General features: G+C 39.4%; 2 protein-coding genes and 1 long non-coding RNA gene across 4 annotated transcripts; 1 reads left to right on the forward strand and 2 right to left on the reverse strand.

Moving 5' to 3' along the window:
- Window positions 1-61: 61 nt before the first annotated feature.
- eif5 (eukaryotic translation initiation factor 5) lies at window positions 62-5,854 on the reverse strand. The gene is made up of 13 exons (XM_027025127.3): window positions 5,795-5,854; window positions 5,376-5,440; window positions 5,202-5,279; window positions 4,308-4,587; window positions 4,134-4,215; window positions 3,851-4,023; window positions 2,592-2,703; window positions 2,126-2,247; window positions 1,677-1,838; window positions 1,325-1,486; window positions 945-1,109; window positions 621-761; window positions 62-413 (listed from the first exon to the last, which is right to left on the reverse strand). Exons 4-13 carry the CDS (start codon window positions 4,377-4,379, stop codon window positions 315-317), a joined length of 1,290 nt encoding a protein of 429 aa, XP_026880928.1. The 5' UTR covers window positions 4,380-4,587; window positions 5,202-5,279; window positions 5,376-5,440; window positions 5,795-5,854; the 3' UTR covers window positions 62-314.
- On the forward strand, window positions 4,847-11,696 carry LOC113586770 (uncharacterized). The gene is made up of 2 exons (XR_004775801.2): window positions 4,847-5,144; window positions 9,678-11,696. It is a non-coding gene; the product is annotated as an uncharacterized LOC113586770 (long non-coding RNA).
- Window positions 8,638-23,017, reverse strand: tnfaip2a (tumor necrosis factor, alpha-induced protein 2a). 2 transcript variants are annotated; one of them, XM_081718417.1, is made up of 12 exons: window positions 22,874-23,017; window positions 21,317-21,481; window positions 20,584-21,235; window positions 20,355-20,469; window positions 20,108-20,230; window positions 19,864-19,958; window positions 19,402-19,494; window positions 19,171-19,294; window positions 17,669-17,794; window positions 17,365-17,520; window positions 13,462-13,583; window positions 8,638-9,921 (listed from the first exon to the last, which is right to left on the reverse strand). In XM_081718417.1, exons 1-12 carry the CDS (start codon window positions 22,905-22,907, stop codon window positions 9,825-9,827), a joined length of 1,902 nt encoding a protein of 633 aa, XP_081574543.1. In that variant the 5' UTR covers window positions 22,908-23,017; the 3' UTR covers window positions 8,638-9,824. The 2 variants fall into 2 exon arrangements, with proteins under 2 accessions (XP_081574543.1, XP_026880925.2); XM_027025124.3 differs by lacking the exon at window positions 8,638-9,921 and adding an exon at window positions 11,599-12,886.
- Window positions 23,018-23,024: the final 7 nt, after the last annotated feature.

Raw genomic sequence — 23,024 nt, forward strand, 5'->3', positions numbered from 1 at the left:
CAGATACCACATTCCATTTAGTTGTCAAAAAAGTAAACAGTTATGAAAATTGAAGGCAAGGTTTCACTGGCAAACATACATTCTTTAATAGTTGCAAAATTACAAGAAAGGGAAAAAAAACCCTGTGAATTTAGTCCCCTACAATCTAAAGAATTTCATGCATACAAACAGAATGGCAACACGTCATCAGGTGAAGTGACTAAAGCTTTCTAGCAAAGCACTAATGCAAGCCTACAGCTGAAAAGCAGAAATAGTTTAAATGCATGCATCTGACCACCAGCAGCTTTGCAAGTGTCAAGGCAACAACCAAGTTTTTAAATGGCATCAATATCAATGTCTTCCTCTTCTTTTTCGGCCTTCTCCGGCTTTGCTGTTTCCATCTTCAGTTCACGTGCAGAGGAGGAATACACCACCTTAATGGCAAAAGGAAAACCTTTAAAGTTTGAGCAAATCCATAGGCATTTCAACAAAAACATCTGAGAACACCCATGGATCAAGTTGTAATTATTAATTATTCTACGGAATACACAAATCCTAACTGAACAAAGCTGAAGTGAGCTTTTTTATATACAGAAACTGCAAAGGATGAAGTTCTCCCCACAAAGCCAGTCAGTCCTTACCTCCACATTGTCTTCATCTTCCACATCCTCTTCCTCACTTCCCTCACTCTCTTCCTCAGCCTCTTTGAGCCATTTCACAAAGGGCTCAGCCTTGGCATGGATCTCCTTGGCGAGTTCTTTAGAAACGTATTTCTTTGACACCTACGCAAGAGACCTTATTTAAGATCATGTTTAAAGCGGCTCTGCCTTCTCTACAAAATCTTAACAAATGGGGACTTTTTAAAAATCAGTACTACTGGTCATTTTGCATTTAATTAATCGTGTTCTTAAGTAACAGCACACAAGAGTTTCTTCAAAACGAGTGTCTAAGTGTGCCACACTAACCTTCTCAGCCCATGCAAGTATGACATCTTCCTCCAGCAGGTCCGAGTCATACAAGTCCTTGAGGATGATGGAAACACGGGGAAGCAGCTGGCTCTGATGGAGCTTTACCAGGCACTCGAACCCACCCAAAAGGTACTTCTGGGCCTTTTTATCATTGTGACAGAACTGATGACAAAACAGCTGCATTAGTTACTAGCCTCTCCCTCAGGCGACAGAAGCCCAATAGTCTGTAAACATAAATTACAACTACGCTTCCAATGTAAAGTTCATCTCGTCATATAATTTAAAGACAATCACATTTGTGCACATTACTACTCTAACTGACCAAGGTTCAAATTTGCATAAACATATAAAATATAGTAAACAAGGAAAAGCCTCACTCGAAGGAAATGACGCTTGTACTTCTTGATCTGCTCACGGATGTTAGCGTCGAAAAGCAACTCGCTCAGGATGAGTGGGCCCATCGCCCTCACCTCCAGCCGCTCTGCTTCAGCCAGGATCTCCTTATCAGCAGAGACGATCACACCCTCCTCCTTCTTTTGCTTTAAAATGACGCACAGGGCAAAAAGGTCAGAATGAGCATAATAGAGAAAAAAACAACAACAAAAAAAAACTACAATGAGCATCAACTCTGACACACCAGTTTTTTCCCCTCTTGGGGTTAGACATGAATCAGCAAAAAAGAAAAAATGCCAGAAATTTCTTCAGGCAAGACCGTGTTGCTGAGCCAACCTTTACAAAGTTGTAGAACATGTTGACCCTCTCCTCCAGTGTCTTCTCCAGGTCATCGCTCAGGGTGAGGCCCTTAGCGTGCTCGCTGATCTCCTCCATGCGGCGCCGCTGAGCCTCTGCAGTAGTCTCTTCAGCCCAATCTTCATCATCGTCATCACCATCCTACCCATGGCCCAAAGGCACATGCCAGTTAGCAAGGCATCTTAAAAGCTGGATGACCAACTGTCCCAGTCTTAATTATGTTAATTAAATGCAAGACAGTGTGATCCCTACTAATGATAAACAGATTGTCATTTGTTGGAATAAAATATGGAATAACTTGAGTGACTGCAGAACTGAAGTTCAAGGACTTGAACAAATTCTTACATCAGATCATGCTACACTTGCTGAAGACAAGTGAACTAAGGTAGGTCCTTCAACTGTCCTGTGTCATGGAAGATGGCACTTACCACAGCGTCAGGGGCATCTATGTCATTACGCTGCCCAGCCTCCCCGCTATTTGAGCCATTTTCCTTGTCTTTCTTGCGGTTCTTCTTCTCTTTCTCCTTCTTGACAGATCCACTCTCATTCTCTGTTCCAGACAAGGTAGCAAATAAAAGCAGTCACAAGCTTAAAATGCATCACAAGGCAGGCTGTTCACAAACATGTACGCAAAGAAAGGCTGGAGGATTTAAGCATTTTAATTTTGCATAACCTGAAAAACTGTCAACCTTCCCCCCCCCCCCCCAACATTATATATTGGGTAAACTGATGCACATATGATCTTTGCTGCTGTACAACAGTGAGAAGTATTAGGCAATAACAGACACTGCATGACATTAAACAAACCTTGTTTAAAATCTAGAGGGTGGGGATGGTTTTTTTTCCATTTGACTAGTGGTCTTATCACAAGGCAACAGAAACTTCTGAACATACCAGGTGGATTTTTGAGAATGAAGGTACAGAGTTTGTGTCTAGTGTCCAGCATGCCCCGGTATCCACAGGCCTTGCAGGAGTTTCCTATGGTCTGCTTTTTGGGGTTGATGTGCTGCAAGAAAACAAATAGCGTGAAAAGGGAGAGGTGGATGCAATTTTTAATCACTGCACATCACAAAATCACCTGATAGGTTGGCAACACTTTGGCTTTAGTAGTCCAAGACAAGCGATAGAATCCCATATGACCACATCATAATCATTTCTAACAGCCATATGCTTACAAATACAAACTTGGATTTTCCATGCTGCATTTACTCATGTTGGCTCATGTCCAAGTTAAACACGTGGTCTCTCCCTCCCCCCGGCATTTGCAGGTTCACCTAATCACCAAACCCCCAACGTTCTGATCCAATAAAAAGAAAGAAGTAAAAAAAGCAAACACTACATTTCTACTCCTTTTCAGAAAGGGAAGGCTCAATTTATATTAAATGGATCAAGACCTCTGTTTGCAGTACTTCAGCGACAGGAAGAAAACATTTTTGCAATCAACAAGATAGATAAAAGGGTTACATAGGCTGTAAATAGCCTATGCCACGATCCAAACCAAAGCACAAGCCATTCCTGCCAATACCGGATATAATACCTACGCACTGCAGTACAAGCATGTCTAAGCATAAAATCAGCAAACTAAGGTTATGTAAGATCCAAAGTGCTGCACTGTAATACAAAGGTGGTCAAGTTCTCTGTCTCACAACCCAACCCCTACCTCCCCCGCACAGACAACCAGGTTAAGAGTATTAAGCCTGTACCTGCAACCTCTTGTCAGTCTGGCAATCTTAGTAAAGAATAGTAGCTGTGCCCATAGAGGCCACTGACAATTTAGATGTGAATTCAGCCCTTGTGTGAAAAAAAAAAAAGACATTTGTGGCTTGTGGCACCGTAGTGGACTTGTGCTATAGTGTACTTAAAGGAACCTGCAACACAAACATGAGGCAACACCACAGGACACCCAGGTCAACCATTCAAGCAAGCCAGCCAAAAAAAACCCCGCTTCAATAGGACTGGAAGAAGACTAAAGCAACTAGAATTTAGTTGACAAATTTGAATATTTGTACATACGCCACCATGACTTGTAACGTTATCTGGGGTAAATAGGAACCATGGGCCCAGGACGGGTGGGCACATTTTAGCGCATGCAAGTCAGCTTGTCAGCTTTTTAATCTAAGCACTGAGGGGGAAGGGCACTAAAGGACATTTACCAAATCAGTTTCTGGATTGTCACACTCAGGACACAGCACAAACTTGCGAATGAACCCATCCAGCATATCTTGCAGTTTGTTCGCCTCATGAGATCCATTGACAATGTAGCGGTCGTTCTTGACATCAAACTGGGTCTGGGCTCCCAACTCGCAGCCAAAGAACTTTGTAGGATCTAAAAAGAGAATGATTATATGTTTTAGGGTTTTAATGTTTTTTTTAAGTTAGCTCTGAAGTCATAAAGTCTTCCTTGTTTAAACGGTTCATTCCATAAGCAGAACTCACAAGTTGGAGGCCTATTCAGTGCCTTTGCAACGTCAACCATGTTGACTATGACTGTCTTGATTCCATTTCCTTTGCCTTCCACCTTGCACAATATATAACAAGTTAAAATAAAGCCTTTGTAAAAATAAAAGTTGACATGCGTACTCAAGAATATACAAAAAACTTCCTTCTTACCTTAGCGATCAGACGGGGCATCTTATAGCGATAGAACTGGTCCGAAACGCTGCGGTTGACATTGACAGACATTTTGGCTTGCTGTAGGATTTATCAGCAAGACGAAAAGAGCTTGAATTGGTAATTTTTGCTATCTTCTGTCTGGAAAGGAGGGGATGACATAAACGACTGCAAGAGGAGTCTGTCTCTGACATGAAAAAGGTATGGCCACCGAGGCTCTGAGCTGAAAGCTCGTAGACTAAGTTCCCCCCACACAGGTTTCAACAGCTGTCCAACAGCTCTGTAAAACAAGAAAGTAAGAGAAATAGTACAGATGAGCACAAGAAGCTAGCAAATACCCATAAATGTTCATCCTTAAAACAAAAATAAAATTGTGTGGTTCCCACCCAAATGCAATTACTTAACTAGCCCTTATCTTACGAACAGCTGTTACTCAGTTCATGCTGTGACCACCTACTCAACTAGCACCCACACAGACGACATAGAACTACCCAAGATAACTTTGTATTTATAGAAAACAATTACAGAATATAGTCTCATCAGTTCACGAGTTGTTAGGCAACAAGCTAGCTAGAAAACGGACAGCCACAAGTCTGAGTCAAGAAGTCGTGTCAAACTTCCGCTAGCTACTTAAATTTGACGTATTTAAGATCATAGAAATGGTAAAAATGTCTTTACAACTGCTACACTTTTGCCTTAAGGGGAAAATATTAAGTTTAAAGTCATAGATGCCTGCTGAGTAACGTGTGCTGCAGAGTGCGTCACGACTGAGCTGGAGCATACTGTGCCAGTACAAACTGGAAAGAAGACGCCATTTTGAGGGAAGACGAACGAAACGTGAGTAAGCACACATACGATTCAAGTAATTACATGCTGCGAAAAAAATCGCCGTACCTTTCCCATCCGCAGCTCCTGACGTCCAGGTACTCGCCGTTTTCGTAAAACAAAGACATAAACACACCGCTGGTCGCCCTGAGATGCAATGAAGTATTTTGTATGAACAGCTAGCTATAGGTAGCAGCACTGGTTACAGGACAGCACTGCGTAGCCCGTAGTCTAAAGTCAAACCTTTGCGATGCAGAGTGATAAACAGCGAAGAGAAAAAAACACCAAACGCCCTCAGAACAGGGGACCTGCAAGAGGCAACCAGAGTAGATATAAACAGTATTATTAGTAAACGCCCAACCTACGTGACAATCGAATCAAAAGTTAAATAGTTAGTTAGCTAGATTGCATAGCTAACGGTCGGCTATTCTGCGCTGGACTAGCGTTAACATATGGCAAGACATCGTTTCCTATTGCTAAGAAGAGCCATCACAGCTAAGCTATCTAGCTCAATAAACGCGCTACTTTTTGGTCCAAAAAAATCCTGGCTATACTTCAAAACGTCGTAGTGTGCTACGAAGCCGGTTAGCTACGCTGGGTGTCTTAAGCGCCGAAGACTTCGATTCTGCTTCGCTAGCTAGCTAGCTCGCCGACATACGCACCGTTACAACGTCCGTCCCATTAGCGCGAGCGACGCCACAGTGAGTTGCGACGGCGCTGTGTGTCAATCTTATGGCGGTTCCAAACAGGCCCCGCCCCCTCGACGCAGCGTACGGTTCAATCATTGTTGACGTTGCTGTTACTTCAGCTGAGCTATACAAATAATACAAGTAGAACTAAAACAGTAAAAAAAGATTTCCGTATTGATAGCATCAATAGCTACTGATTTTTGTGAACGTGTGGTTGTCGTGTAACCGACGCTATATAGATTTGTAAAAAAAAAAACCACATTGATTTGTAAATAGATTCACCATATATTTATATTTGTAAATCTAAATTCACCACGATTCACATTGTATTGAATTGCATTACATTCACGTTTTATTACAATTTTTTATTTCTTAGAATATGAATGGTGTTACTGCACACAACCTTTTATGTTTGTGCTGCTTGTTACAGCCTTTAGAAAACTTTAAAATAGAAAACTTTTTGTAATGATGCAATAGATCTTTCAGATTAATTCCCCATTTAGAACATTGCGCGTTTTGTAATGGCACAAATACCCAGTAACACATGACAGAGAAAGGCACACGGAGCGAAAGCTCTGTATGTGTTTTACAACATGGCTCTTGCCAGAACCACCCAGACCAAAGGGAGGAATGTTGGGAACAAACAAAAAGAATAAAAACTCCGTATTACCCGTGGAATTACCTGTTGACCAGGCCAAAAAACACCTTATACAGCCTAAATGGGTTAAAAGGAAGCAAATAAACTCAAATAAATATAAATCTCAAAAAATAAACTCAAATAAATATACATCTAACCGCTTCATAAAAAAAGTTTACTTTTATACCGTTTCCTGTTTCTGTTGATTTATAATGGTATTATCCTGTAATTATTTAAAAAATGATCATTTGACATGGTGATGTAGAAGCAAACACAACACATAGAGATATAACAAAATACTAAAGTAATAAACAAAATAATCTATATTGCGACCAAGTTTTGCGTTTCGCGGGTGGATCAGCGACTTAAGATGTTCAAACTAATGTAAAACCGCAGCCTACGGAAACAGGGCAACCATGACAGCAATCACAGTCAGAACGTGCCTGTCATTCTGTGCTCCCTTTTATTGATGTTGTACTTCTGCTTGTATCTTGTGAAATCTATTTGGTCTTATTCATTATTATGTTATTCTTATCAATGTGATGACGTACAGTACGTGCATGAAACGATGTTTATGAAAATACGGGACTAATCGCGTCATGTATTGAATCAGTTGGTATTTTTTTTCCCAATGGGCAATCCCATATTATAAGAGACGGATGGCAACTCTAGGTGTGATATATATTTAACTCATCCCTGACAGTGACTCATCAAATTTAACAATGCACAAAACCAGCAATGTCTTGCATGAAGGCACTTCAGTAACATAGCATATTAAGTTCTCTAACTTGCAATAGAGAACTGCTAATTTTGCACGGGACAGAAAAAAATTAAGTAGTATGAACGAGATTTCCGTGGCATTAATATTGGATAGAATCTAGTGATTTGTTTTGATGTGCTCTAGAGGGCAGCATAACATGGAAATTTCATCGTACCGGCGCGTTCTCCTAAATGCAGGGGCTGTTCAGTCAAGGCTACCATGAAAGGACCTCACATCAGCCAACGATACAGCCATATATAACCGCTGCTAGTATTTCCCACACTTTTCACAGCCCACAGCTTTTTTGTAGAGCTAAGAAATTCCCAAATAGTGTTCTTATGCTTTTGAGACATATTGGACGTGTGGTGGCTCAACAACCTCGACATTTTTCTATAGGGAATGGTGGAATGTTTGTAAAAGCAAGATTACATGACGTCACCGGGCACGCCCTCATCCAGAACTACACGGACAGTTAAATAACCCCTCATCTTCAACTATCCCACAGCCAGTTACCGTCTGATTATCTGTTAGACTCTCTGACTCTAGCCATGTCACTTTAACCATAATAGAATAAAGCATACGTAAGAGTTAAAACTGTGTCCAGGGCTTGTCATGTTTCAGAGTAACATGAGCTAAAAAAGATAATCCATTCTCCTATTAGGATGCTGTCTATATGAAGGGATGTACCTGAATGGCACTAATATTCAACTATACAAATTATGAACCACCAATATTTATAGATTTATTTTGGAAAATTACATGATGATTTGTTTTCCCTGTAATGTAAACATTATAAATGTGTATTTAAATTGTGTTGATGCAAAGTCCTGCTTAAATTATTGCCCGCCAGCTAGAAATGCTGTAGGTTAAGTAGGGTAACAGTTCCCAGAAACCATCTTCTATCTGTTCAACTTTCGAGCCAGACAACTGTAATGTTGCATTCCATCTACTGGAAAACCATTACTGTCATATAGGACTGGATTTACACAACACAATCTATATTAAATGTTTGTGCTTTAAGTTTAATATTTGTTTCTCAACAAAAAACAAACTGTAGATAACCTATCTGTTGTGCTTAGGAACAGATATTTATTTCATGTAGATTACTTTTTTTTTTCTGTAGTTGCTTGCTAATAATAAAAGGACTATGTGTGCAAATGTTGCATTCACATTGACAATCCCTGGGTTTAGGGCTGCCTCACGGCCCTGGCAGTCACAGGACTCTGGGCACAAGGTTTTTTCATTCAACCAAGGAAGCATTTCCTTGAAACAAATAGTTGTGGAAGTAGTAATGGACACTGTACCATACATTTCAGCTTTGTGAAGCTCAAACAGTTCTTGTTGAGGCTGAATAACAGATATTCAGCAAAAATTGTAACAAATGTTTGTAATATAACTTAACAAATGCAAAGACACAGATGAGTCTCAGGTGAGCTTTATTACTTAAAAATACATTGAAAAACATTTCAAAAGTCCAGACTGGTTACCTAGTACACAGGCACACACACAAAAAGAAATCTACTCTGCTTAAGATGAAAGTACTCAGCAGAGGTCCATTAATATAATATATTTTTGGTCTTAAGATAAATATGCCTCATTTATCAACATGAATAATGAATGACATTTCTTATTCTATGTAATACAAACAAACTCTCTTGAAGAAAGGAAAGGAACTTTTATATTGCTCACGCTCCGTGCCACTGACTCAGTCACTCCATCTAACGCCAAGAGTCCCAGCCGGTTTCTGCATTCTGGCTCCCCTGATTATTGAGTGGTTTCTAATTCCGTTTACTGATTTAACCTTTCAATGTCCACTCACTCTTTGCAAATACCGGCATGGTTCATTCCTGCATACTAAATGTTTCTGTTGTCTTTCTCTTTGGTTAACCAACCTGTGTCTGTCTCTGGATTTTGCCTTAGCTCAGTTCCCCTATGGTTTGTTTGCCTTTAGGGATTGCTGTCAAGCTATCTGTACTTTGGGCTGTTGTCTCGTTTTGCCCTTAGTCCAGTCCAACTGTACTGTTTTTGCCCGCTCTGGATATTGACCTGTTTTTGTATCTCGACCACGGCTTTGGATGTCCCCTCTGTCAATAAACCCATATTGCCTCATCATATCTGAATCGCATATACAGTAAAGGCTGTTTAAAAAAAATAAAATAGTGGATCTAACCAACCATGATCTTTTTTTTTCAAAGTATTAGTGTAAATAGAGATTGCTTCTCATTTGAAAATAAAAGGACTTTCTTTATATTTTCATGCACAGAAAAGTACCATCACCAGCACTGAGCCAGCAAAATGTGGTACATAAAGCCATGCACATAGCTAAAGTGGTGGCAGTTAGAGATGCTATAAATGACTCAAAAGGTGTAGGAACCGATACAGTAACATACATTTAACATGTTTGTGTTCAGGTTAGCATATAACAATACTGATGCTCCATTTTATCACGGCTTTAACAGAGTATATTCAGTTACGGACACATGAAGCACTTCAGAGGGTCTGACCACAGCATTGTCTAATAGATTGCCGTCTTTCCACAAAAGACAGCTACAAGAATGTTCGCTTGAGAGGCACTTGGCTGAAGAAGTGTGGCACAGGCTCAGAATTCAGCGCATCCTTATTCTCAGACTGTATTTGATGCTACGCACATCTGAACTGGAGAGGTTGGACTTTATTTGCAGGAGGGCAAGGATATGGCGTTCACTGAGAAGAGGAACCATGGAATTATAAGAGTCTATGTGGGTCTCTCACAGTAGTTTATTTATATATGTAATATCACACTGAATTGATGCCTGCATTGGAAGAATAAGCATCTTGCAATGTTCCATATATTTGGTACATATATGTATGTATGTATGTATGTATGTATGTATGTATGTATGTATATGTATAACTACATTTCATATCTTATTTAGTGAATACTGCAAGAAAATGAATGTGAAGAATGCCTGGTGTGGGCTCTGTGAGTCAGTAGCAAAAACACTTTTCACAGCCCACAGCTTTTTTGTAGAGCTAAGAAATTCCCAAATAGAGTTCTTATGCTTTTGAGACATATTGGACGTGTGGTGGCTCAACAACCTCGACATTTTTCTATAGGGAATGGTGGAATGTTTGTAAAAACAAGATTACATGACCTCACCGGGCACGCCCTCATCCAGAACTACATGGACAGTTAAATAACCCCTCATCTTCAACTATCCCACAGCCAGTTACCGCCAGCCACAATGACCCCCACAGCACCTCAATAACTGCCCCATCAGCCAAATTGAGCTACATAATCTCTCAATTTCAATTACTCCCAAAGCGCAACCACCCGCTTAGTGCACACCTGTTTCCTGTTTTCTTTGGAATAATAATTCCAGTATATCATATCCAGCCTTGCTTCATATCAGGATCTACGAGAGACTGTGCTACGCTATTCTAAGTATTCCATGCTCATGTTCAAGTCTATATCTTGCCCCTAGCTTCTGATTTTGTCTGATTATCTGTTAGACTCTCTGACTCTAGCCATGTCACTTTAACCATAATAGAATAAAGCATACGTAAGAGTTAAAACTGTGTCCAGGGCTTGTCATGTTTCAGAGTAACATGAGCTAAAAAAGATAATGCATTCTCCTATTAGGATGCTGTCTATATGAAGGGATGTACCTGAATGGCACTAATATTCAACTATACAAATTATGAACCACCAATATTTATAGATTTATTTTGGAAAATTACATGATGATTTGTTTTCCCTGTAATGTAAACATTATAAATGTGTATTTAAATTGTGTTGATGCAAAGTCCTGCTTAAATTATTGCCCGCCAGCTAGAAATGCTGTAGGTTAAGTAGGGTAACAGTTCCCAGAAACCATCTTCTATCTGTTCAACTTTCGAGCCAGACAACTGTAATGTTGCATTCCATCTACTGGAAAACCATTACTGTCATATAGGACTGGATTTACACAACACAATCTATATTAAATGTTTGTGCTTTAAGTTTAATATTTGTTTCTCAACAAAAAACAAACTGTAGATAACCTATCTGTTGTGCTTAGGAACAGATATTTATTTCATGTAGATTACTTTTTTTTTTCTGTAGTTGCTTGCTAATAATAAAAGGACTATGTGTGCAAATGTTGCATTCACATTGACAATCCCTGGGTTTAGGGCTGCCTCACGGCCCTGGCAGTCACAGGACTCTGGGCACAAGGTTTTTTCATTCAACCAAGGAAGCATTTCCTTGAAACAAATAGTTGTGGAAGTAGTAATGGACACTGTACCATACATTTCAGCTTTGTGAAGCTCAAACAGTTCTTGTTGAGGCTGAATAACAGATATTCAGCAAAAATTGTAACAAATGTTTGTAATATAACTTAACAAATGCAAAGACACAGATGAGTCTCAGGTGAGCTTTATTACTTAAAAATACATTGAAAAACATTTCAAAAGTCCAGACTGGTTACCTAGTACACAGGCACACACACAAAAAGAAATCTACTCTGCTTAAGATGAAAGTACTCAGCAGAGGTCCATTAATATAATATATTTTTGGTCTTAAGATAAATATGCCTCATTTATCAACATGAATAATGAATGACATTTCTTATTCTATGTAATACAAACAAACTCTCTTGAAGAAAGGAAAGGAACTTTTATATTGCTCACGCTCCGTGCCACTGACTCAGTCACTCCATCTAACGCCAAGAGTCCCGGCCGGTTTCTGCATTCTGGCTCCCCTGATTATTGAGTGGTTTCTAATTCCGTTTACTGATTTAACCTTTCAATGTCCACTCACTCTTTGCAAATACCGGCATGGTTCATTCCTGCATACTAAATGTTTCTGTTGTCTTTCTCTTTGGTTAACCAACCTGTGTCTGTCTCTGGATTTTGCCTTAGCTCAGTTCCCCTATGGTTTGTTTGCCTTTAGGGATTGCTGTCAAGCTATCTGTACTTTGGGCTGTTGTCTCGTTTTGCCCTTAGTCCAGTCCAACTGTACTGTTTTTGCCCGCTCTGGATATTGACCTGTTTTTGTATCTCGACCACGGCTTTGGATGTCCCCTCTGTCAATAAACCCATATTGCCTCATCATATCTGAATCGCATATACAGTAAAGGCTGTTTAAAAAAAATAAAATTGTGGATCTAACCAACCATGATCTTTTTTTTTCAAAGTATTAGTGTAAATAGAGATTGCTTCTCATTTGAAAATAAAAGGTCTTTCTTTATATTTTCATGCACAGAAAAGTACCATCACCAGCACTGAGCCAGCAAAATGTGGTACATAAAGCCATGCACATAGCTAAAGTGGTGGCAGTTAGAGATGCTATAAATGACTCAAAAGGTGTAGGAACCGATACAGTAACATACATTTAACATGTTTGTGTTCAGGTTAGCATATAACAATACTGATGCTCCATTTTATCACGGCTTTAGCAGAGTATATTCAGTTACAGACACATGAAGCACTTCAGAGGGTCTGACCACAGCATTGTCTAATAGATTGCAGTCTTTCCACAAAAGACAGCTACAAGAATGTTCGCTTGAGAGGCACTTGGCTGAAGAAGTGTGGCACAGGCTCAGAATTCAGCGCATCCTTATTCTCAGTTAGACTGTATTTGATGCTACGCACATCTGAACTGGAGAGGTTGGACTTTATTTGCAGGAGGGCAAGGATATGGCGTTCACTGAGAAGAGGAACCATGGAATTATAAGAGTCTATGTGGGTCTCTCACAGTAGTTTATTTATATATGTAATATCACACTGAATTGATGCCTGCATTGGAAGAATAAGCATCTTGCAATGTTCCATATATTTGGTACATATATGCATGTATGTATGTATGTATGTATGTATATGTATAACTACATTTCATATCTTATTTAGTGAATACTGCAAGAAAATGAATGTGAAGAATGCCTGGTGTGGGCTCTGTGAGTCAGTAGCAAAAAAAGCCAAAGGCACAGCCTTACCCATGCCATAGATTTCAAAACATCAAACTCTTATCTGCAAGCATTTTTTTTTTTTTTTATTGTTGAAGGTTATGAATGTTTCAGAATTGACGCAGATGTTTAACCGGTTTGTAATGAATTTTTTTTAGCACAATTTGCAGCTGTTCAAAAATCACAGGGTGGTGCATTAATTAAAACCTAATTACTGTTAAACATTACAGTTCAAGAGTTGACATCTTCTTTAAATTACTGTGGTGTTATGCGGTTAGGATTTAGATAATGTGCCATGTAATGAGAATCCAACATTTACCTGAGGTCAGGATAGGCTCTGGCCAGTGTTGCAATTTCAAGCTGTAGTGCATCAGTTTCCTGGAGCCTTACCACCTCAGCCAGGCGTAGTAAGACACTGGAGAGCCACTTCTCTTTGGACCCCTGTGGGCATAGATCAACAATCTACATGATGGGCACATGTATTTTATTGTTTAATTGTTTTACATTATTAATCTATATTGTTATTTAGTAAAGACATACTTTCTATTTGGGGTGTGAGAGAGAATCTGAAAAAAGGCTACAGAATGGATAAAATATGATTAAGATAAGTGTGTAAGATATACTAATATGGCCAGTAAACATTTTATTCATCCTGTTGTTGTCTTTTCTGTGTTTGTGTTATCTTGGAGCCAAATGTTTCCATGATTTCCCACACATCGGTGTGTGAGTGTTTGATATCTGTAAAGCATCCTTGACTCTGAGAAAGGTGCTATATAAATGTAAATAATAATAATAATATAATAATAATAATAATAATGATGTCAGTATAGAAAAATCCTAGCACCACTGACATCTTTCACACAGCGAGCAGTACACAGTGTAAATCTGACACTCGTCTATTTAAGGAAGTATGTTATGAGGAGTGGTTTGATTCGTCTTGCATTTCTTACAACTGGGGAAAATGCCAAGAGTTATAGTGCCACTGTCCGAGCCGTAGCTATCAACAGCCTACATGAGAATCTTGTTGTATGCATGTGACTTGAAGGAGTGGGTGGTGTGACAGAGACCATCGCTGAAGAAGGTGAAAAGTTATATAGGTTTTTCATTATGCACAGAACTTCAGGTGGTATACAGATTGAACAGAACACCTAACAAAACGGTAAATTTGTTGCCTTGATAACTTTATCATAGTGTGTCCAGACTGCATGAAATACCATAACTGATCTCACAAGCAGAGTGTACTGTCTGAGCTCACGTGATGGGTGTTTATTTCCCTGGATAAAGCAGCATGCCTAACTGCACCTGCTGATAATTTTAATGTAATATTTATATGTAAACCCTCTCTGCACAATTATCTGTTTTTGCCTGTACTGCTGGACAGGAAATTACCAGAATAAAATGTACTTGGTGCTCTCTAATTCTGTGCTTTCTAATTTAGCAAACTGCAGAACACATACCAAGATGGACTGTTTCTTTTTACCAGAGATTTCAGTCATGCAAAGGCTCAAGGCTGTGTTACCTAAATGGCATCAACATGTAGACTTTGTAACAAGAGGAGTGAATATATTGGGTCTTGTTTCCACAAACATCCTCAACACATACCAAGCAGCGCCCCACCCCCAACTCAGACACTTATACCACATTTCCATTATGCTAATACCAGCATACAGTGATTGGCTGCATCAGTAAGTGCATTGATGATGTTACTGTCTCCAAAACTATCACCACTTGCTCCAACCAGAAGCCACGTACAACTGCTGAGGGGCATATGCTGCTGAAGGCACGTGACGCAGCCTTCAGAGCAAGTGACCAAGTGGCCCTGAGAACAGCAAGGGCCAAATTATCACAGACTATCAGGAATGTGAAGCGCACACATTCTCTGAGAATCTATGGACACTTCCAGAACTCACTTCCAGACGCACAAGGTATGTGGCAGGGTAATCAGTCCATCACCAATTACAGGACATCTTCTTCCATCTGTGACATCACCAGTTACAGGACCACATCTCCTACTTGTGACAGTGGTGCAGCCCTTCTAGACATGCTGAATGACTTCTATGCATGAATTGAAGCACAGAACAAAGTTGCAGAAAGAAAGACCCCCCCCCCCCCCTCCAACGATCACATTCTGTGATCATATAAAATGTAAGGAAAACTATGCAGAAGGACGCTGGACCAGACAACATTTCTGGCTGAGTTCTTAGAAGATGTGCAGACTGGCTGGCAGATGTTCTCATTGACATTTTCAGCATATCTCTGTGCAGCACCACCGTCCCTACATGCTTCAAGGCCACAACTATTGTCCCTGTGCCGAAAAAGTCTTTAGTGTCCTGCCACAACGACTACCATCCTCTCAAACTCACACCCATCATCATTAAGTGCTTCAAGAGACTCATCGTGAGGCACATAAAGGCACAGCTGCACCTCCTCATGTTCACATATCACCCCAACCATTCAACAGATGATGCACTCAACACCATCCTTCATTTGGCCCTTAACCATCTGAACAAAAAGGGCACATATGCTAGAATGCTGTTCATAGACTTCAGTTTGGCATTCAACACCATCACTCCTCAGCATCTGATTAAAAAACTGAAACTACTGGGCCTGAACACCTCCTTCTATAACTAGATCCTGTACTTTCTGACGAAGACCTCAGTCCATCCAGATCTGGAGCAACGTCTCCAACACTACCACCCTGAGCACTAGGACCCCCGAAGGCAGTGTGCTAAGTCCGCTGTTGTTGACTTTGCTGACCCACGACTGTGCAGCTATGCACAACTCGAACCACATCATCAAAATTAGATGACACGAGTGTGGTGGGTCTCATCAGCAGGGATGATGATTCAGTATACAAAGGGGAGGTGCAGAGGCTTACTGACATGTGCAAAGTCAACAACCTGTCTCTGAACGTGGAAAAACCAAAGTAGATGGTGGTTAACTTCAGGAAAGTATCAATATCCACGGCTCCCCTGTGGAAAATGTTACAAGCACCAAATTCCTTGGTGTCCACCTAGGAGAGAGCCACACCTGGACCCTCAATACCAGCTCCATAGCCTCTACCTCCCTAGGAGGCTGTAGAAAGCACATCCCCCTACCACCATCCTCACTAGGTTCTACAGAGGGACAATTGAGAGCTGCTTGAGAAGCTGCATCACTGTCTGGGTTGGGAATTGTTACATTGCAGACCGCAAGACCCTGCAGAGAATAGTGAGAACAGCCAAAAAGATCATCTGTGTCTCTCCCCTCTATCGTGAAAATTTACAATACACACTGTCTCCACAAATCTATCAGCACTGTGGATGATCCCACACACCCATCACACAAACTTTTCTCTCTCCTACCATCTGGGAAGAGGTACCAAAGCATTTGGGCCCTTACAGCCAGACTGTGCAACAGTTTCTTCCCCCATGCCATCAGACTCCTCAACTCCCAGTAACAAATATTGAACAAATATTGTATTCCATTTAACAATGCTATGTTCTTAAATTAGTGTACTGGCTGCTGTATGCTATAATTGTATCAGTTAAAACATCACAATATGGTTTATCCCCCACCGACTCAGTGTCATGCACTGAACATTGTCGTCATCTATATTATCTGTATTTCATATTTATTGTTTATACTTGTAATTATGGTCCACGAGGAATGTTATTTTGTTTCACTGTATACCTGTATATAACTTAAATAACAATGAAAAGCCTCTTGATTCTTGGCCCTTGACTTGACCTTATTTTTGTGTTAACGCTATGATCAGGGAAATCAGGCCAATTATGATGAAATGCAATTTAATCTTTATACCATGTAGCTAAGAAATGAGCCTTGGTGCCTACTAAATTGTATTCCTATTAACTTGCTAATACTAACAAGGCTTGTCAGGAGGACCTAAAATGATGGCATCATCTTCCTCACTTTAGCACATGTTCACGTTGTTAATTGTCATCAACCAACAAGGACACAGAGAGGGAAAATAGGGACTGTTTTTGTTTTGAGTTTGTGTTCATGTGTGTGTGGGTAAGTGTTTGTGTGTCTGAGTCATACTAACTGAAACTTCGTTTGACCCTGCTATTTACCTTTCACAGAAGTCCTCTATCTGCCTTGTGTGATGTGTGTGTATGCGCAGATGTATGTGATTGTGTGTGTGTGTGTGCAAGATATACTAACATAGCCAGTAAACAGTGTTTTGATCTTGTCGTCTTTTCTGTGTTTGTGTTGTACTAACATTATTAGTAAACAGTGTGTTGATTCTGTCGCTGTCCTCACAGAGAAATCTTGCAGCTGCTCTCTGCTCGTCTTGGTCTTTTAGTTTCAGTTTCCTCTTCAGCATCCTCTTCACATATTCAGTCATCACCTCAAAATGTAGCTGACTCAACAAATCCTATAGAGAAACACCCTCAAACTTCAAAATTACACACATCCTGTACTTCTATTTGAGGGACCACTGTAATATTGTGAGCAGAAGTATTTGTAAATATCATTTTCGTATATTTGCCCCAATGCAACATACAGTGTTTGTATTTGCTTACCTCCTTGCAGGAAGATTTTAAGTTTGTGAAATGCTGGAACTTATTCTCCAGAGTGCTAATCAGATCTCCAGCTACCTCATGATTCCCAGAAAACCAGGCCGGAGTCCAGAGCTTCCGGTACTGCTCCTATGTACATCCAATATAACTGCAATTATGTAGTGTACATAAGTTATATAATTTGTTTACTTTTTATAAGACCAACTTCATAATTGAGAATGTATTGAAAGTTGTGATTTTTTTTCATGCTACACAAGTTATATTACTATTTTTTTGAAGTTATGTGAAAGCCTTGTGAAGCTGTTCTTGCTTGAGTTGCTCTTCAGCAGCTACCGGCAAGCATGGTCTCATTAAGTGATGTGGCAAGATCAAAGCACCAGCAACCATTACAGCATGTTCAGAATATGGAAAATTTACATCAAAGGACTGATGGATGAAAAAAAAAACAAAAAACAAAACACACTATACATCCACATAAGGATGTAAGAAGAGACCCCCAGTTTTAAAGAGCATAATGCCATAAAGAACTCAGATACTAATAAGTAATTTTAAAGGATTTTACTCTGAATGATAGCTACTATGGGGTGTATGGTAGATGTTTTGACTTAGTTGTTTATGCAATTTAATTGAAGCTTGCCATTTATAGACATTTTAAGGCACCAAAATTAAAGGGCAAATACATTTTCTCATTGAAAATGAGTCTTCATTTCAGATTTTGTTTGGAAATAACAAGTGAAGGCAATTTGCCATTTGATATCAAGTTCAAGTTCAAGTTCAAGTTCGGTTTATTCGTCACATACATAGTCATACACAGTATAGCGCGCAGTGAAATGGTGGAGAGTGCTCTGTCCAAACTGAGGAAGAGAACCAGGGGTGCATAGAGAAAAATATATATATGCAGATAAATATATATATTCTATGTATGTACAAAAATATATTAACAATGTATGTACAATATATGTATATTATGATTATATACACAATGTACAATGTATATGGTTGGGTATATATGTACACATCCTTCTGTTCTGTGTTCTGAAGTCTCATTGATCTCTTTCTTTATTGTAGGTCAGTGTTCACAAGCATTACTGAGGCATCCTCCAGAGAATGTCTGACCACCAAACACCTGCAAGGTAAAATTGCTCTTCTGCACTACTCTTTTCTTAGTCACAGAACTGGCAATGAGGCTTTCAGGTCTCTTAAAAACAATAATCATTCCCAATACTAATGATAGGATTAATGATGGATCAGTCTACCGTTGCTGTTCTACCGTTCTAAGAAACAGCTCCAATTGCTTTACTGTGAACTGCTGCCTAATATTTTTACAAAGAAGTTTGATCAGTGAAACTGCATGCTATCATGAATAAACACAGGGCTGTGAACAGTTGTGATAACACAATCCCTATTGTTTTTTATTGGCTGTGGTATATTGTATATTATTAGAACTGACTTCCTACAACACTACATTATAAGACGTGAAACTTGCCAATGGTTAGATCAGATACCTTAAGTTCACTGTGTATCGGACTGAGGAGGTATTTGTGGCAGGAGTCTCTCAGGTCTGCTGCTCCAGACAACAAAGCTGCTTTCATGTTATCTGGAAGATTCTGTCTCTCCTCTATATACTTCCTGTGGACATAAAATGCAGTCTATTTGTAACTATGTAAATTGTAACTATGACGCTCTCTAAATGTTGACTTAGGAATTATAAAGTATTATAATCCTTATAATCCTACCTTAACTCTTTGATGCTGACCAGATTTGCCTTGACAATATTTGCGATGTTCTCGTGTTTCCCTTTGATGAGATCAGCTATGCATTTCTTATAGCTACAAAAAATAAAATATTTATACAGACATTTCTTTTGTATATAGATCATATATTTCAAAAGATTAGGTCCAATAAAGGGCAGGTGCAAAAGAGCTGTAACAGAGGCAAAACAAAGCATACTCCAATGATGGTCTTAACAGAGTAGTTCAGATTCACTGGAGCTCCCAGCTAATAGCAAAGACAGTCAATTTTATTTGAATCAACTGAATAATTTTAGGGATGAAAATAATAAAATGATGCCAACCTTTGCACGGAAGAAAGAGCAATGGTCAGTGGTAGTGTTCTAGGTATTGTACTCAACATAGACAGGCTTAAGATAGACAGGCTAGAGGCTTTGGATGATCCATGAATTGTTTTGAGTACAATACCTTACTAGGAAAGTATCCATCTGATGAAGAAGCCTGTGACATTTATCCTCATTACCCAAAGTAATCAGAAATACTCTCATGGCTCCATCGACAAGCTGTAAGATGAGAGGGACATGTAGAAATGGGATGCATGTGGGCAGAAAAGGCAAAAGGTGTGAACTAGCTATGCAAAAACTATGTTTGTGTCAAACATGCTATGTGACTTGCAGATCGTATGAAATGAGTCAACATGGTTTATTCCTACATTTATAATATCCAAGGCGAGATAGGAAAAGAAGTATCCATCGATGAGCTCAGGTACTTTGTCATTCTTCCAACTTTCCACCTCTTTTTTTAGGCCATTGGACAACCATGTCCTGACGTCAGCCTATAAACGAGTGGAAAAATTGAAAATCACTATACAGCAGTCAACATTTAAAAATGTATGATCCTACTGTGATAAAATTTACATTTTAAGATACATATTTTGTGTTGTAAGCATGTCACACTACCTCTGTGTGTGACAGATACTGCTCCTCCAATGATCTAAAATCTTCTTCTGGCAATAAAGCTCCTAGTGATTTACTATTTATGTGTGATTCCAGTTCTTGCTGTTGCAACACATCTCTGAAAAGCAATGTTCAAACATACAAAATGGTAGAGTATATCTAATTTTCAGGAACTGGGCTAAATTGATGATAAAACACTATCCTTGGGCCTTTTCAATCGTTTTCCACTTACTTTGGATAATATGTATTAATCCAACTTAAGATGTAGGTGCATTCCTCCAAGTTGATGTTGGAACGAGCCAGTTCCATGAGTCTGGTGGAAAAAGCTTGATGGTAGAGCTGAGCATACATGTTGCACACATCAAAGTCTGGGCTGTAGCATCTCTGCACCTCTTTAACCACTAATAACAGGTCCCTCTGAATTTGCTTGCCCATACGGCAGACCTCTGTTTTCAGGGAGGTGGACAGGTCATTAGCCCCGCGCTCTACTTCTCTCACCTGTTGCAACCGTTTCTCCACCACCTTCTTGAGCAAAGTGTCATGGATCTGTCGGCACCTCAAGGGCCTCCAACGGGGACGTTGTTCTTCTTCCAGCTCCATCCAGTGTCTGTCTCGCTGCTCCTCTTGAAGTATGGTGGCCACAGCACTCCTCAGCATCTCCTGGTTCTCCTTCTTGAAGGAGTCTTCGATGGCTATCCTCAGTTGCAGCATAAGGCTCTCATAGTCCATCTGTAACTTGTCCTCATCACCCTCAGTGTAAACTCCTGGCTCATCTGGTGATTCTGAGATGAAGAGGTCTACCTCCTGTTCTAAAAGCTGTCTGTCAGCTTCTGCCAAATGATGTTGTTGTAGATTCTGTTTGAAATCCAATACCACTGGGAACTCTGAAGGTACACATGTATCTAATTATGCAAATATTACATCTTGGCTTTGAAAACAATAGAAGAAAATATAGTAGGCTTTACCTGATCGGGTGTCCCCATGAGATTTTTGAAATAATTTTATTTTGAATTTGTTCAAGATTTTTATCTTGAGTTTGCGTTTCTTTTCAGTGGAACCACTGGACTTTTCAGTTTGTTCAACCACCGTGGTACAGGTGGACGCACCAGCTCCGGGCAGCTCCGGCTCATCTACAAAATCACAATATCACACCACTAACCATCTCACCACCATCTTTTGATATTCGCTGCCTTTTAATATAGCTTCGGGCTATATTTAAGTCAAGGAAAATAATGTAACCAGATGCGCACCATAAAACGAACTTTCTGAAATAAATCAAACACCGTGGCAAAGTATCGTCACGCTACTCGGAACATCAAAATGGTAACTCGTTGCAGCGCATCAAAATGTGTCTATCAAAGTCTACCTTGTATTTGATATTTATTCCATTAGTGAGGACTGCATTAAATAGGATTAGGGTGTCTGGTAGAGTGCTACACGATAGAATATCAAAGTCAGTTACCGTTCAAGTTGCAATTGGGTTGCAATCCGTGATAATTATCTTTTTAGAATGCATATCAAGCGACAGGAAAATGGTGTTTAAAGCGTAGAAGCGTTTGGTTTTTAAGGTACGCAAGTTTAGAGAAGAAAATTCTATTCGTGCATTGTATTTCACATATGCTTCTCAGCAAGGAGACCAGACGGTTAGAGTTCTAATTCAAATAAATCTAGAATGGTTTTAATTATTATTATTATTATTATTATTATTATTATTATTTACATTTATATAACTAATATAAATTAGAACTCAAGGATGCTTTACAGACAGATATCAGCTTTTACACACTCTTGATGAGAAACCGCAGCCAATGACTCTGTAATTACTCTATAACCGCTGTCAAGTACTCACACAGGGCAATTTATAGTATCCAGTCAACCTAATCTTCTTGTTTTTGAACTGTGGGAGGAAACTGAATACTCCTGAAGAAACCAACGCTGACAGAGGGAGAATATGGAAGCTCCACCCAACTTGTGGACTATAACTGAATCGAACTGCATCACACACGAAAAAAGACATAGAAATAAGCAAATAGAGCAACAAAAACGGGGCAGGTTGTAGTCTACTGACAAAACGTTTGTTAGCCAGTGAGCATCTCTCTCCAAAAGAGAAATACAGAATATATATAAATAAGGAATAGAAGGCTGTTTGTTTTGTTCATAGTAGTCCTTGAAGAAGCACGATCGTATTTAACAGATTTTATTCGACATTCACATTAGTTTAAAATGGTTATCTATTTTATTTATATAAAGCTTATCTTCTTTTTTTCTTTTTTAATTTTCTTTTTTTTGCATTGATCGTAACCGTTAAAATGAGCACACGTCCAAACATCTTAGGGTGGGGAAAAAAAAACGTAAATAAAAAGCCATAAAGTTACAGAGTTTTGCTTCAAAAATAAACAACCAACGGTGGTAATTTCAATAATATAATATAATATAATATAATATAATATAATATAATATAATATAATAATATAAAGTAAGAAATGTATATTTCTTTCTTACTACCAAATGAGATTGCTTACCTTTACCCTTTGCCATGTTGAAGAGTTTTACCATCGCAGGGTCTTGATTGTATGTGTCTTTATCAGCAAGTCTTCCGTGAGTGTGAATACGCTTGTGTGAGAAACAGCCGCAGCCTCACCCGGCGACCCACCCGCATGCCACGTCACATCT

Source organism: Electrophorus electricus, chromosome 7 (genome assembly GCF_041902795.1).
Source record: "Electrophorus electricus isolate QZ-2024a chromosome 7, ASM4190279v1, whole genome shotgun sequence".
Lineage (NCBI taxonomy): Eukaryota > Metazoa > Chordata > Actinopteri > Gymnotiformes > Gymnotidae > Electrophorus > Electrophorus electricus.

What these genes read in the sequence shown, in the direction of transcription:
- eif5 (XM_027025127.3), bottom strand. Translation starts at nt 4,379, where the DNA reads ATGTCTGTCAATGTCAACCGCAGCGTTTCGGACCAGTTCTATCGCTAT. An exon ending in CATTCTCAAAAATCCACCTG is followed by an intron (nt 2,248 to 2,591) that starts GTATGTTCAGAA and finishes TGTCTGGAACAG; the next exon opens with AGAATGAGAGTGGATCTGTC. An exon ending in TAGATGCCCCTGACGCTGTG is followed by an intron (nt 1,839 to 2,125) that starts GTAAGTGCCATC and finishes GGCCATGGGTAG; the next exon opens with GATGGTGATGACGATGATGA.
- tnfaip2a (XM_027025124.3), bottom strand. Translation starts at nt 22,907, where the DNA reads ATGGTAAAACTCTTCAACATGGCAAAGGGTAAAG. An exon ending in TCATGGGGACACCCGATCAG is followed by an intron (nt 21,236 to 21,316) that starts GTAAAGCCTACT and finishes GTGTACCTTCAG; the next exon opens with AGTTCCCAGTGGTATTGGAT. An exon ending in AGTATCTGTCACACACAGAG is followed by an intron (nt 20,231 to 20,354) that starts GTAGTGTGACAT and finishes ACTCGTTTATAG; the next exon opens with GCTGACGTCAGGACATGGTT.